This window comes from Diceros bicornis, chromosome 24 (genome assembly GCF_020826845.1).
Source record: "Diceros bicornis minor isolate mBicDic1 chromosome 24, mDicBic1.mat.cur, whole genome shotgun sequence".
NCBI lineage: Eukaryota > Metazoa > Chordata > Mammalia > Perissodactyla > Rhinocerotidae > Diceros > Diceros bicornis.
This window is the reverse complement of record NC_080763.1, coordinates 38,841,422-38,855,191: the sequence shown is the minus strand read 5'-3', so window position 1 is coordinate 38,855,191 and position 13,770 is coordinate 38,841,422. Positions and strand designations below refer to the sequence as shown.

Genomic DNA, 13,770 nt, shown 5'->3' with positions numbered 1-13,770 from the left:
AAGGAGGAACCAATTCTGCTTATCCAGACAGCTATCACCTCAGTAATTTTATACCAATTTCTCACAAGCTGATAGCAAGCAAGCATAAATAGTTGGTGTTTTAGTCTGAAGAATTTTAAAGCAAGCCAAGTAATTGTATAAAATTTAAATTTTATCACCATGTTTGGACCTTTTTACATTAAACACAATGGAAATGTTCATACTCATTTTTTCCCCAAAGGAAAAATTTCTGAACCATCACTATGTTGCACAGTAGAATAAAAATATGAGTTCAGGTACTTATTCAAGTTGCTAAAGAATGCAAATAACAGACACGATTTTACTTCCAAAATCTGAAATCATCAACATGATTTTGTAGTATGTATCTCAGGCTTTACCTAAAAATTCTCATTATTATTCAGATAAAGATAGCCCCCTAGTCGCATTTTTTAAAAAGCCTCTGCCCCACCACAACTTCCTGAGATCTGTGAAGAAAGTGCAGTCTTGTGATCAAGTTCCATATGGCAGTTTTGTAATCATAAGGAAAAAACTGTGACTGCTTTCACGTGTCAATCAGTTGTAGTCTGCTGATCTGATTAGAAGCCTTGACAAATGCCTGGTGGCGATTGCAAATAACTGCCAAGCATATGGGGATAATACAGTAGCCCACCGTCTTGGGGTCAGCTCTTGTACAAGAATAAAGGAACAAAAACATCTGTAAGTAAGGTATCAGAAAAATAATTGTCCAAAACCAAAACGGCAGAGAGAATAACCGAGCTTTCAAAGAGTGTGTCCATGTGGTTCCTTCAAGGGGCTCCTCTGGGTGCTGTTGAATGTGTTCCAAGGCCAGCCTGTTGTAAGTCTCATTGATTTCAAAAACATAGTAAAATGCTGCTGCACTTGCTAACAGATACAATCCCACTCCAATCCATCCCATCCGCTGACGGAAGTTCATCATTCTCCATGCTCTGTGCCTTTAAAATAAAAAAAAAAGTTAGGATCTAGTAATGCTGTCACGGCAACTATTCCAAATGTACTTGCTTTATGTCCAAGGAGTTCTAAAGTACCCCACTAAGGCATTTAAGGTTTAAAATAAATTACATTTACAAAGAAATGTAAATAACTTACAGATTGCTGTTTTATGTAATAAGAGGAAGTAAAGTTTTAGTATTCAGTCTGCTTTTTATGTGAATCCCACAGAATAAATAAATCACTATATCCAGCTTAATAGGTCCAGCACATCTTCCATTAAGAAATTGGAATTAAACTAGTTTCCTACGGAACAATTCACTTTTACAGTTAAAATACTTGAACAGTATTGCTTCAGACGTGAACACTTAGTTCTACAAGTCAAACCAACGTCAAGGCCCCCAAGTTAAGACAGTAACTCTTAAGCACTTACAATGGTCCCGAAAATCTTCCTGTTCCCACGGCAAGCGTTAAAGAGTCACTCAGTTCTGAATAATCGGGTGGCTTTGGCATTTCACAGAAAGCCACCATAAAAGAAATCTCCGGGGTCACCGGCTGGGAGAAAGGTGAGCGCGGCCAGCCTGGAGCACAAGCTAATTGTGATTAAGCAGAGCGTGACTGCGGCCGGTCACGCGGCGGCCCGGCCCCGGCCGCCGCCACCGCCGGAGCCCCAGCCCGTGTCACCCGGCCCGGCCCGACGCTCCCCAGCCACCCGGGCCTCCCTGCGGCCGTCCCGCCCCCTGCCGCGCTGCAGCGCCGGCCGGCCGCGACAGGCTGCGCGGGCGGCGCCAGGCCCAAGCCTCTCCGCCTCGCAGCGCCGGGAGCCCCGTGCCGGGCGGCCGCCGCCGGCCGAGCCTGCAGGGCTGGCAGGTCCCGGATCTCACCTTCCTGTCCGGGTTAGCCCGCCCGCCCGCGGTCCCGGACGCTGCCGCAGTCGGGGCTTCCGGCTCGAGCCGGAAGCGCGCGCCCCGCCCCGAAAGGCCCGCCCCGTCGTGACGTCGGGCCTTCGCCGGCGGTGCGGGTCGGGACGCGGGACGCTGCGGCGGCGCGGGTGGGGGCCCCTCCCCTCAGGTGCGCCCCGCCGCCTCGGCGCTCCTCGGGCTCGCCCCCCGGTGCCTCGCTCGCCGCCCTGATCGCCCGGCGCTCCTCGCCGCGCAGAGCGCCAGCCCTCCTCCGCGCCTCTGCCCAGCCCCGGGAGCCTCTCGAGTGTCCATCGAGTGCAGGAGACGCCGCGCTCCCGCTCCTCGGGCCTGGCCGCCGGCGGACGCAGACACCGGCGACTAGATCACCGGCGAGGGGACGCGGCCCCGCCGTCGGCTGCGGGCGCCCCAGGCCGAGGAGCGGGTGAGATGGCTGCCGGCCGCGGTGCGGCCGGCGCGGTGCGCGGGGCTTCTCGGGCCCGGGCCTGGACCCCTGCGACTAACCCGGCCGCGCTGTCCCCGCAGGCCGCCGAGCTCAGGACGCTGGCGGGACTTACCTGGGGTACCGCGGAGGAAGTGCGGTGGCATCGGTGCCCCGACATTTCAGTCTCTTGTTTGGGGCATCATGACGCTGAGGATCTTGGAAGACTGGTGCAGGGAGATGGATGTGAGCGCTCGGAAAGCGCTGCTGATCGCCGGCATCCCCCAGACCTGCAATGTGGCGGAGATCGAGGAGGCCCTGCGGGCTGGCCTAGCTCCCTTGGGCGAGTACAGACTGCTCGGCAGGATGTTTAGGAGGGACGAGAACAGAAATGTAGCCTTAATAGGTCTTACTCAGGAGACTAGTCATGCTCTGGTCCCTAAGGAGATACCTGGGAAAGGGCGTGTCTGGAGAGTGATCTTTAAGCCCCCTGACCCAGATGATGCATTTTTAAGCAGATTAAATGAATTCTTAGAGGGAGAGGGCATGACATTGGGTGAGTTCACCAGAGCTCTTGGGTATGGAAACGACCCTTTTGACCTAGACCAGGACATGAGCCCAGAAATACGGGCCCCTATGTTGGCACAGGCATTTCTTGAGGCTCTTCAGCCTGCCCTGCAGTACCTGAAATACACAAAGCTGAGAATATTCTCGGGCAGTGATCCTCCAGAACCAGACGAAGAAGAATTTGAATCCTGGCTGATTCATACTACTCACATGATGAAGGCATGGCAGGTTTCAGATGCAGAGAAAAGAAGGCGATTGCTGGAGAGCCTTAGAGGCCCAGCATTTGATGTCATTCGTGTCCTCAAGATAAACAATCCGTTAATTACGGTCCCTGAATGCCTGCAGGCTCTTGAGCAGGTATTTGGGGTTACTGATAATCCTAGGAAGTTGCAGGTCAAATATCTAACCACTTACCAGGAGGAAGAAAAATTGTCTGCTTATGTACTAAGGCTGGAGCCTTTATTACAGAAGCTGGTAGAGAGAGGAGCAATTGAGAGAGAAGTTGTGAATCAGGCCCGCCTGGACCAAGTCATTGCTGGAGCAGTCCACAGAAGGCTGCGCAGGAAGCTTGCTCTGCCAGAGAAGGGCCCAGCCCCTGGCTTATTGCAGTTACTGACACTGATAAGGGATCAAGAGGCAGCTGAGGAGGAGGCGGCCCTTCTCCAGGCAGGATTGGAGGGGCATTTCACCTGAATCTTAGGAAACCAGGAAGGGGTATCGGACGGTGAGCAGAGCATGGAGGTAGAATGGTCCATATACTCCAGTGATAGACATTACCCAGTCCCTACCTTGTGCTGCCAAATAACTCATTTTTGTACAGTTCTCAGTATAAATTCTTTGTCATTTCTATGCCTATTTAATGTCTCTTAAATGTGTCATTGACTAGGAAGGCTATAGTTCTGCACTGGTATTAATGTATTTATTTTCACCCCCGTGAATTTTTTATCATACGAAATTGTACAAAAGGTCTGTCACTACATATGTGTGATGCTCTGAGAGGACCACGAGGCTCAGGTGCAGATGCTCACTGGATCTCGTTGAGATCTCAGCTGTGTGAACAGGTGCAAGTGTAGCATGTCGGATATGATAATGTTGTATCATAGATAGTTTTTAGTTATGTATTGCCCTCCATTTATCATGAAGATCGTGAGCAGTGGTTAAGATACTAAGTTATTTTCTGTGTGAATCAGAATTTTATTGATTTTGTTCAATCAAAACAAGAATTAAATGCTGAGGTTGATAAGTTTGCAGCTGCTATCTCTAACACCGGGATTTCTGATATGTGTCATCCGGACATCTAGTTCTGAATATCGTTTTTTATAAGTGTTCTAAAACTATAGGTGTGGGGGCCAGCCTGGTGGCGCAAGTGGTTAAGTGTGCATGTTCTGCTGCCGCGGCCCGGGGTTCGCAGGTTCGGATCCCGGGTGCGCACCGACGCACCGCTTGTTAGGCCATGCTGTGGCGGCGTCCCATATAAAGTAGAGGAAGATTGGCATGGATGTTAGCCCAGGGCCAGTCTTCCTCAGCAAAAAAGAGGAGGATTGGCATTGGATGTTAGCTCAGGGCTGGTCCTCCTCACAAAAAAAAAATAAAATAAAAATAAAACTATAGGTGTGAACTTATAAAATAAAGGAATGCTAATAAAATGACCTCTTTTTTTTTTTTTTAAAGATTTTATTTATTTTCCCCCCAAAGCCCCAGTAGACAGTTGTATGTCATAGCTGCACATCCTTCTAGTTGCTGTATGTGGGACGCGGCCTCAACATGGCCGGAGAAGCGGTGCCTCGGTGCTAGCCCGGGATCTGAACCCCGGGCCGCCAGCAGCGGAGCGCGCGCCCTTAACCACTAAGCCACAGGGCTGGCCCTAAAATGACCTCTTTTATCTGTTTTGTTTATATCGAAGTTCCAAGAGAGAGTTCCTTTGAACAAAGGGTGCCAAAAGCATGAATCTGAAAACCACTGAATTTACACAATCTTAGTCTCTTGGACCCTTTTCCTCATGATGCCCAGGGGGTAGGAAGTAGTTTTCTAAGTGAGATTGCTGGAGGGACCTTCTGCTCAAGTACATGGAATGAAATAAGACAGACACAAATTAGTGTAAGCAGTGGGTCCAGATGCATCAGTGCATTGAATTTGGAGGGTCAAAGGAAGGAAATGGACATTGCATTCCACTGCATGGCAGGCTGGACTAAACATTTTTCCATGTACTTTCTCAATCCTCTTAAAAATCCTGCAATATAGGAAAACTCAGTTTCGCACTTGTGGATACGGGCACAGAAAGGTTAAGAAGAACTTGCCCGAGATGAAACAGCTAGTTTCAGAGTTCTATCCTCTGCCTTACTGCAAGGCCCATATTCTTTCCACTGCCAAGAAAGAGAAGCAATCATAAGGGTATCTGTACCCAACAGCCTCACAAGGGAGGCAGAGCTGATGTTAACCACATTTCATAAATGCACATCTTGAATGCATTAGTGTGAAGTGCATTATGCAGAATCACTACTGCAAACTAGACTCTATTAGAAATGGGAGTATGAGAACCTATAAGACCTAGGGGCAGCTGGGAGGGTGAGACTGGATTAGTGATTTGATCCCTAAAAAAAAAAAAGCATGAAAGTTTGAAAATTGCTGAAATGTAGGATCAAGTCTTTTATCTTTAATAAAAATACCCAAAAGAACCAAATTTGGGATGTACATGTTTGATTTAGTTTCAAAGGCTGAGTATAATGTTTCTGTTATGACTAAATGTCATGGTTTCATTCTTTACAAGTTTCCATAAGTTCTTCCACTGTGGAAAGCTAAATACATATCAAACCATCCCACTGTACACCTTAAATATATATAATTTTTACTCATCAGTTATACTTCACTAAAGATGAGGAAAAAGAAGCTGATATGTGATAACATATGGACTCTGGATAAATTTGAAGGTGTAATTCCAATCTTGTTTACATGTGTATAGTCATTTGCCGCCTTAGTAGTGGGAAGCATTTTGCTGCATTTTGCTGATAGACACTGTGGGTGTGCACACACAGGTGTTAATAAACATTGCACCTCTCTTATATGCAAGGCACTGAGCTGGGGAGTCTGGGAGACTCCCTGTCTTGGAGGTCTATCCAGAGTCAATAATAATAGCTGACGTTGAACACCTGCCATGGGACAGGCACTGAGCACCACTGAACACGGTTGGTCGTCCAGCCATACTGAGAGGTAAGTCCTTTTGTTGTCCCCATTTTACAGATGAAACTGAGGCACAGAGAAGTTAAACATCTTGCCCAGGGTTCCCAGCTAATGAGTGGCAGGGCCAGGATTCACACTCAGGCCTCTATTTCCAGAGTCCTTGCTCTTCCTCTGTTCTATGCTGCCTTGTTAAATCCTCGCAGAAACTTGTGAGAAACATACTATCATTTCCCCCGTTTTACAGACGAGAGGCTTGAGGCTCAGAAGATTCAGTGCCAGGGGCAAGGGCCTGTAGTCTGACTCTGGAGAGCTTTTCTTTTTTCTTTTTTTTTTGTGAGGAAGATCAGCCCCGAGCTAACATCCATGCCAGTCCTCCTCTTTTTGCTGAGGAAGACTGGCCCTGGGCTAACACCTGTGCCTATCTTCCTCCAGTTTATATGGGACGCTGCCATAGCATGGCCTGACAAGCGGTGCGTTGGTGCGCGCCCGGGATCCGAACCCAGGCCACCAGTGGTGGAGTGCACGCACTTAACCACTACGCCACAGGGCCGGCCCCTGGAGAGCTTTTCTTAAGGTGTTCTGACATAACCTCTGGTAAACACTACTTAACTGTGAAAAATGGCAGTTATGTTTATGAAATCATGTGAAGTAATAAAAATGTATGGTCTTTGAAAGGTATGTTTCAAAACCATGAACCGCAAAGAGAACATTAAAATACTAACTGCAGGGCCGGCGCTGCATAACGACGTTTCGGTCAACGACAGACTGCATATACAGTGGTGATCCCGTTAGATTAGCACTAGTAGATAGCCTGGGTGTGTAGTGGGCTATACCGTCTAGGTCTGTGTAAATACACTCTATGATGTTCACACAACGACGAAATCGCCTAACAATGCATTTCTCATAACGTATCCCCGTCGTTAAGCGACACATGACTGTAGTTGTGTTGGGATGATGGGACTATAAAGGTAATTTAGTTTTCTTTTGTTTCCTAAATGTGTTGTTTTTTAAACGAAAAATAAATATGCATAGGCAGTGCTCAAAAAGCAAAAGCCAGGTGGCCTGTCAAAGGAACACAGGAGCCAGCCTGAAAGAGCTCCCACTGGCCAAAGCTATAACTGAGCAACCAAACAAATAGCACAGTATTGGGTTATAACACAAAATACAAAATATCCATGATATTTATATCCATGCAATATAAATAAATGAGCGAATGAGTAAATGTGGGAGAAGAGTCAAATTTTCCTTACAGAAGAATTTCAAATCATTTGTGTGGATAGTTCCCCTTCAGGAGGTGGAGTTTATTCCCTTCCCCCCTTAAGTCTGGGCTGAATTTAGGAATAGAGTATGGAAAGGAAAAATAGTCACTTCTCAGTGGAGAAAGCTGGCACGTACTAGGTTGGCTCGGTGATCAAGGTTAGCATCAGTGACAGGTCACGTTGATAGCATGTTCCCCTGATACCATGTGATGACAAGGGCACCTCACCTCCATGGTCTTAAAACCCATGACCTGTGTAATCATGAGAAAAACACCAGACGAACCCAAATTGAGGGACTTGCTACAAAATACCTGAACAACACTCCTCAAAACTGTCAAGATCATGAAAAACAAGAAAAGACTGAGAGGGCCGGCCGGTGGCTTAGTGGTTAAGTGCGCACGCTCCGCTACTGGCGGCCCGGGTTCGGATCCCGGGCGCACACCGACGCACCGCTTCTCCGGCCATGCTGAGGCCACGTCCCACATACAGCAACTAGAAGGATGTGCAACTATGACATACAACTATCTACTGGGGCTTTGGGGGGAAAAAAAAAAGGAGGATTGGCAATAGATGTTAGCTCAGAGCCGGTCTTCCTCAGCAAAAAGAGGAGGATTAGCATGGATGTTAGCTCAGGGCTGATCTTCCTCACCAAAAAAAAAAAAAAAAGACTGAGAAACTGTCACAGAGCAGAGGAGACTAAGGAGCCGTGATAACAAAATGTAATGTGGTTTTCTGAATGGATTTTGAAACAGATAAAGGACATTAGCTGAAAAGTGAAATCCGAATATAGTCTGGAGTTTAGTAAATGGTAACATATCAGTGTTGGTTTCTTGAAGGTGACAAATGTACCACGGTAATGTAAGATGTTAACAATACAAGGAAACTAGGTGAGCATACAGGAGCTCTCTGTACCATCTTTGTAAATTTTCTGTAAGTCTAAAACTATTCAAAAGTAAAATGTTCATTGAAATACATACATAGATACTTACGTACACACATACCCAAGCAAATACCAAGTGACCTGGAATGCCAACCAGTGAAATAAGTCACTAGGGTGTGCATAACCAGAGTGCCCGCCCTTCCTAAAAATGGTTATTCATCCGAACACCACCAGGTGGCGGTAAGCACTCAGGTTAGGCCTCCGCCAGGCCAAAGCCGGGAAAGGGATTATTTCTTTGATAAACTGCGTCATCCCTGCCCCCCTCAAAGACTGGAAAATTTCTCAAACCTCACTCAATCTGGGACAGTGACTTCCTCTCTAGGTCCATGACACTTCTAGAATCTTCTAATTAGCTTGTCAGAGAGGCCTGGCCTTGGAAAATGGACTGATCCGTCTCTACAAGTGAGAACATCCTTAGTGATTCCACTTCACTGCCAGCCAGATCGTTTCATTAAATTGGAAACTAGATGGTTTTAGAGATCAACTTCTGAAAGTCTCTTATTTTAAAGAAAATGACATTTAGGTCAAAAGTACTCTTTACTTATCATGGCTTTCCCACACACTTTCCTGCCTCTGTGACCAGCAAGCCTAACTCTCTGTTTTTAGAGGTGTTCATTTTCTTATGTACATGTGGATGACCATATAAACTGGACCAGTATATTAAATAATTCAGTGTCAAGTAGGGTCATAAGGCTCTTAGTCACCACCCTGAGAGGTGGGTTGGGAGTCATAAGGCAGGAATCTGAAATAATAGAATTTTGCAGATGAGGCAAGTGAGGCTCAGAGAAGGTGAGTGGCTTCTCAAGGACACATAGCTAGTTAGTGGCAGAGCCCAAACTTGAACCCAAATCTGAGCCTGCCTCTAGCTTTCTCTATGACCTGAAGTAAAGGCGCTTAATTCCTCTTGGACTTTGGTTTACTAACTTACAAAATCTATGGTCCCTTTTAGCTCTAAAACTGTGACACAAAAGATCTTCTAATTATCTTTATGTGAATATCCTTAATTTAAAAATTGACTCTAAGTTCTTAACATGCCTAATATTTGTCGCATAACATGTGTTCCCCAATATTATCAGGATATCGTTTGATGAATGTGCTTTCTAACTCCCCAACTAGATTCTATGTTCCCCTTGATATCAAGGTATTATATCCCCATATAAGCCAACATGGTGTGTCATACTTGGAAGGCGATAAATATTTCTTAACTAATTAGTCATGCTCGGCTGTACCTTATCATATGTAATAATAATCATGGCTATCATTTGTTAAGCGCTTCTTATGTGTCAGGCGTGATGCTAAATGCTTTACATATGTTACCTCCTTTAATTCTGACCACAACCCTTGTGGGTATATTACCATCCCTAACTTCAAATCAGGAAACAGACCTTTGGATAGGTAAAGTGGCTTGCCCAGAGTCACGCAGCTAGAAGCTACCAAGATATGTCTGTTTCCAGAACCAGTACGTTAACCACTGTGCCAGACAGCCTCCAGGAGCATCTTGGCTCTGAACCAAACCAGCACCACTTCAAGAGCGAGTTTGAATACATGAAAATAATCATTAGCGAAATAGTTCTGACCATATAGCCTGAAACCCTATCCATCACCACTCCCCGCTGTCTCCCTCCAAAAATAAATGATAGTAATACAACCCAGCTCATGCTGGAAGAGACACACTGTGAGCACCACCCAGCGACCGTTAGCCCTCTGCCTCCTTTGTAGCTAAAACCAGATTTGTTCGCCAGTTTTACAAAACTGTGCATTTTAGAGGAAGCCCAGCCTTTCCCTAGCTGGGCAGGAAGTGGGGGTGCTAACTCTTGATTAGTCTAAGATGATTCAGTACCCTTTGCCAAACTGCTTGTTTCAGCCATGGGCAAATAATGCAATTCTATCCAGTGAAACATGAGCAGCTATTTTTTTATCATTGTTTATGTGAGCGTGGCTCTGGTGCCAGACGCCTCAATTCAGATTCTCCAGCTCTGCGACTTTGAGCAAGTTTATTAACCCTTCCTATGCTTCAGTTTCCTCAACTGAAGATGGGGACAATAATGGCACTTACTGATAGGGTCATTGTGAAGACCAAACGAATTAATAATGTAAAGTGCTAAGAACTGTACCTGCTACGTACGCAATAAACAGCTATTGTATTTGTTCTCTATTGCTGTGCAACAAATTACCCTAAAATTTAGAAACAGTTGTTATCTCTCAGTTTCTGTGGATCAAGAATCTGGGAGGGACTGACTGGGCGGTTCTGGCTCTCTGACAGACTGCAACCGAGGTGTCGGCCAGGGCTGTGGCCATCTCTTGGGAGACCCTTCAAGCTCACCCACGGGGGCCTCTCCACAGGGCTGCCTCGTGACACGCAGCTGATCTCCGCCAGAAGCAAGAAATCCGAGAGAGAGTGAGAGAACACTGAAGACGGAAGCCACAGTCTTTTTATAATCTTATCTCAAAAGTGATATCCCATTACTTCCATCATATTCTATTCATTAGAAGCAGCCCATGGGCGGGACCCGTGGCTTAGCGGTTAAGTGCGCGCGCTCCGCTACTGGTGGCCCGGGTTCGGATCCCGGGCGCACACCGACGCACCGCTTCTCCGGCCATGCTGAGGCCGCGTCCCACATACAGCAACTAGAAGGATGTGCAACTATGACATACAACGATTTACTGGGGCTTTGGGGAAAAAAAAGGAGGAGGATTGGCAATAGATGTTAGCTCAGAGCTGGTCTTCCTCAGCAAAAAGAGGAGGATTAGCATGGATGTTAGCTCAGGGCTGATCTTCCTCACAAAAAAAAAAAAACAGAATGAGCTAAAAGAGTTTTCCATTACAATACTTTTCATCATTGTGAAAAAATTGGAAACTACGTAAGTGCCTAATAATAAGTGATAGTTTGAATAAATTATGCAATGTCCAAAGGGATAGAAACTCTGTAGCCATTAAAACACAATTGTATTGGGTGGAACCATATGCAATTGCTGTTTTTGTAGGTCGACACTGGTTGAATTTTGGTAATTTCATACGGTTCAACCTAATAGAAGGATAATTTTTGGTATACAAATAGGTTTACAACTTACCCTTGAATGAGACAAGCAGAGTATAACAGTATTTATGGAACAATCTCATTTTTGTGTTGACAAATACACATAAATATGTTTGTAAAGAAAAAGTCTGGAAAAGCATACACCAAAATGTTAACAGTAGGTATCTGTACGTGGTAGAATTATGGGCAATTTTATCCTTTTTTTTAACGAAGTTTCTGCTTTTCTCCACTGAATACTTTCTATTGGTGTAACATTGACAGATTCTTTTTTTTTTTTTTTTGCTGAGGAAGATTAGTCCTGAGCTAACATCTGTTGCCAATCTTCCTTTTGTTTTTTTTTGCTTGAGGAACATTAGCCCTGAGCTAACATCTGTGCCAGTCTTCCTCTACTTTATATGTGGGTCACCGCCACAGCATGGCTGACGAGTGGTGTAGGTCCACACCCAGGATCCAAACCCACAAACCCGGGCCACCGAAGTGGAGTGAGCTGAACTTAACCACGAGGCCACGGGGCCGACCCGACAGATTCTTAAATAAATAAAAAAAAATCAACCATAAGAGATAAATTCCAGGAGGCCAACCCTCTTCTCTTATGTTTTATTAGTAATTTACAATGCATTCAGCAAAGCAGGGTCTACACAGCATCTCTGCAGGGAGCAGACATGCCAGTCCTACCCTGCTGGAGGGGATTCGTCCTAAACTAGGAATGGCCTAGCCAGGGAGACTGAAAAGACAAGTTTTTTCTCTAAGTGACTGATCCCATTTCAGCTTAGTTGAGACCAGAGCAACTGAAGAAATGTGCACACTCCCGGGACGTCGGCACGGACACTGGCTTTCCTCTCCAGTGCCCATTCCGCCTTTTTCTACCAACAACTCTGGCTTTTGTTTGGGGATTCTCCCCGCCATAGCTTAGCCATGGTTTAGGGGTGGATCGATGACCTAGACCTAAACCGATCAGTGGGTCACATTCCTACAAGGTGGGCAGGAGACCGACCAAAGCCGCTGAAGCGGGAACTCATTTCCTCAGCTCCCTCCTCCAGCCTTTCTGTTGAATTTTATTTATTTTTTTTTAAGATTCTATTTATTTATTTATTTCCCCCCCCTAAAGCCCCAGTAGATAGTTGTACGTCATAGCTGCACATCCTTCTAGTTGCTGTAGTGGGACGCGGCCTCAGCATGGCCAGAGAAGTGGTGCGTAGGTGTGCGCCCGGGATCCAAACCGGGGCCGCCAGTAGCGGAGCGTGGGCACTTAACCGCTAAGCCACGGGGCGGGCCCTCTGTTGAATTTTAAATTCAGTTATAGCTTGACTTTCCTCACACTCATTCATATTGTGTGATTCTTCCATTTTTATTAGTCTTCTCTCTTATTTCCTGGCCGTGTTACTATTACCACCTATTATCTATTGCTGCCTAACTAATTACCCCAAAACTTAGTGGCTTAAAACAACAATAATCATTTCTCATCTCTCGCGGTTTCTTTGGGTCAGGAATTCAGACGGGGCTGAGTGGGATGGCTTGTCTGTTGCAGGGTCGGGCCTCAGATAGAAGACTTTAAGGTGGCGTGTGGCTACAATCATCTGAAGTCTCGTCACTCACTCATCTGGCCATTGATGCTGGGGTCAGCTCAGGGCCTAGCTGGAGGAACTATCTGACAGAACACAGGATTTTATCTGCCAGGCCTTTCCATGTGGCCTGGGCTTCCTCTCAACATAGTGGTTGGGTTCTAAGGGCAAACATCCCAAGACTCAGGCAGAAGCCGTATCCTTTTTATGACCTAGCCCCAGAAGTCTGGTAGCATCACCTCTGCTGTGTTCACTGTTACTGGACAGTCACACGGCCCCTCTCCCACCCACCAGCTTCAAGGAAAGAGCATAGATCCCACTTCAGTCCCATTGTGAGAAGACAATGTGGAATGGGATGAATATATAATTGGAAAGTGCAATCTGTCTCAATGGCTAATTATCCTATATGCCCACTCAGGGTAGGGTGGGGCTCTGGCTGTCTTACTGTTCCTTTATCTGACTTTCAGCCAAACTCTGTACATTTCCGACGGCCGCTACAACAAATTACCACAAACTCAGTGGCTTAAAACAACAGAAATTTATTCTCTCACAGGTCTGGAGGCCCGAAGTCCAAAATCAGTTTCACTGGTCCCAAATCAAAGTGTTGGCGGGGCTACCCTCCCTCCGGAGGCTCTAGGGGGGAATCCATTCCTTGCCTCCTCAGCTCTGGTGGCGGCTGGCCCTCCTTGGCTTGTGGTCACATCAGTCGGATCTCTAAGGCCACCATCTCTAAATCTCTCTGGCCTGTCCTCACATGGCCTTGTCTTCTGTATCTGCGTCAGATCCCTCTCTGCCTTCCTCTTATAAGGACACTCGTGATTACATTTAGGACTCATCTGGATAATCCAGGACAGTCTCTCCTTCTCAAGATCCTTAACTTAATCACATCTGCAAAGACTCTTTTTCCTACTAAGGTAATATTCACGGGTTCCAGGGAT

General features: G+C 46.2%; 2 protein-coding genes across 4 annotated transcripts; one reads left to right on the top strand and one right to left on the bottom strand.

The window, feature by feature from the left end:
* Positions 1-130: 130 nt before the first annotated feature.
* Positions 131-2,489, bottom strand: LYSET (lysosomal enzyme trafficking factor). 3 transcript variants are annotated; one of them, XM_058567596.1, is made up of 3 exons: positions 2,426-2,489; positions 1,382-1,529; positions 131-953 (listed from the first exon to the last, which is right to left on the bottom strand). In XM_058567596.1, exons 1-3 carry the CDS (start codon positions 2,454-2,456, stop codon positions 542-544), a joined length of 591 nt encoding a protein of 196 aa, XP_058423579.1. In that variant the 5' UTR covers positions 2,457-2,489; the 3' UTR covers positions 131-541. The 3 variants fall into 3 exon arrangements, with proteins under 3 accessions (XP_058423579.1, XP_058423580.1, XP_058423581.1); XM_058567597.1 differs by lacking the exon at positions 1,382-1,529 and having other exon boundaries at positions 2,426-2,481; XM_058567598.1 differs by lacking the exons at positions 1,382-1,529; positions 2,426-2,489 and adding an exon at positions 1,833-1,883.
* A 4-nt stretch (positions 2,490-2,493) lies between these two features.
* On the top strand, positions 2,494-3,711 carry MOAP1 (modulator of apoptosis 1). The gene has a single exon (XM_058567595.1). The coding sequence runs from the start codon at positions 2,494-2,496 to the stop codon at positions 3,547-3,549; it is 1,056 nt and encodes a 351-aa protein (XP_058423578.1). The 3' UTR covers positions 3,550-3,711.
* The last annotated feature ends 10,059 nt before the right edge of the window (positions 3,712-13,770 follow it).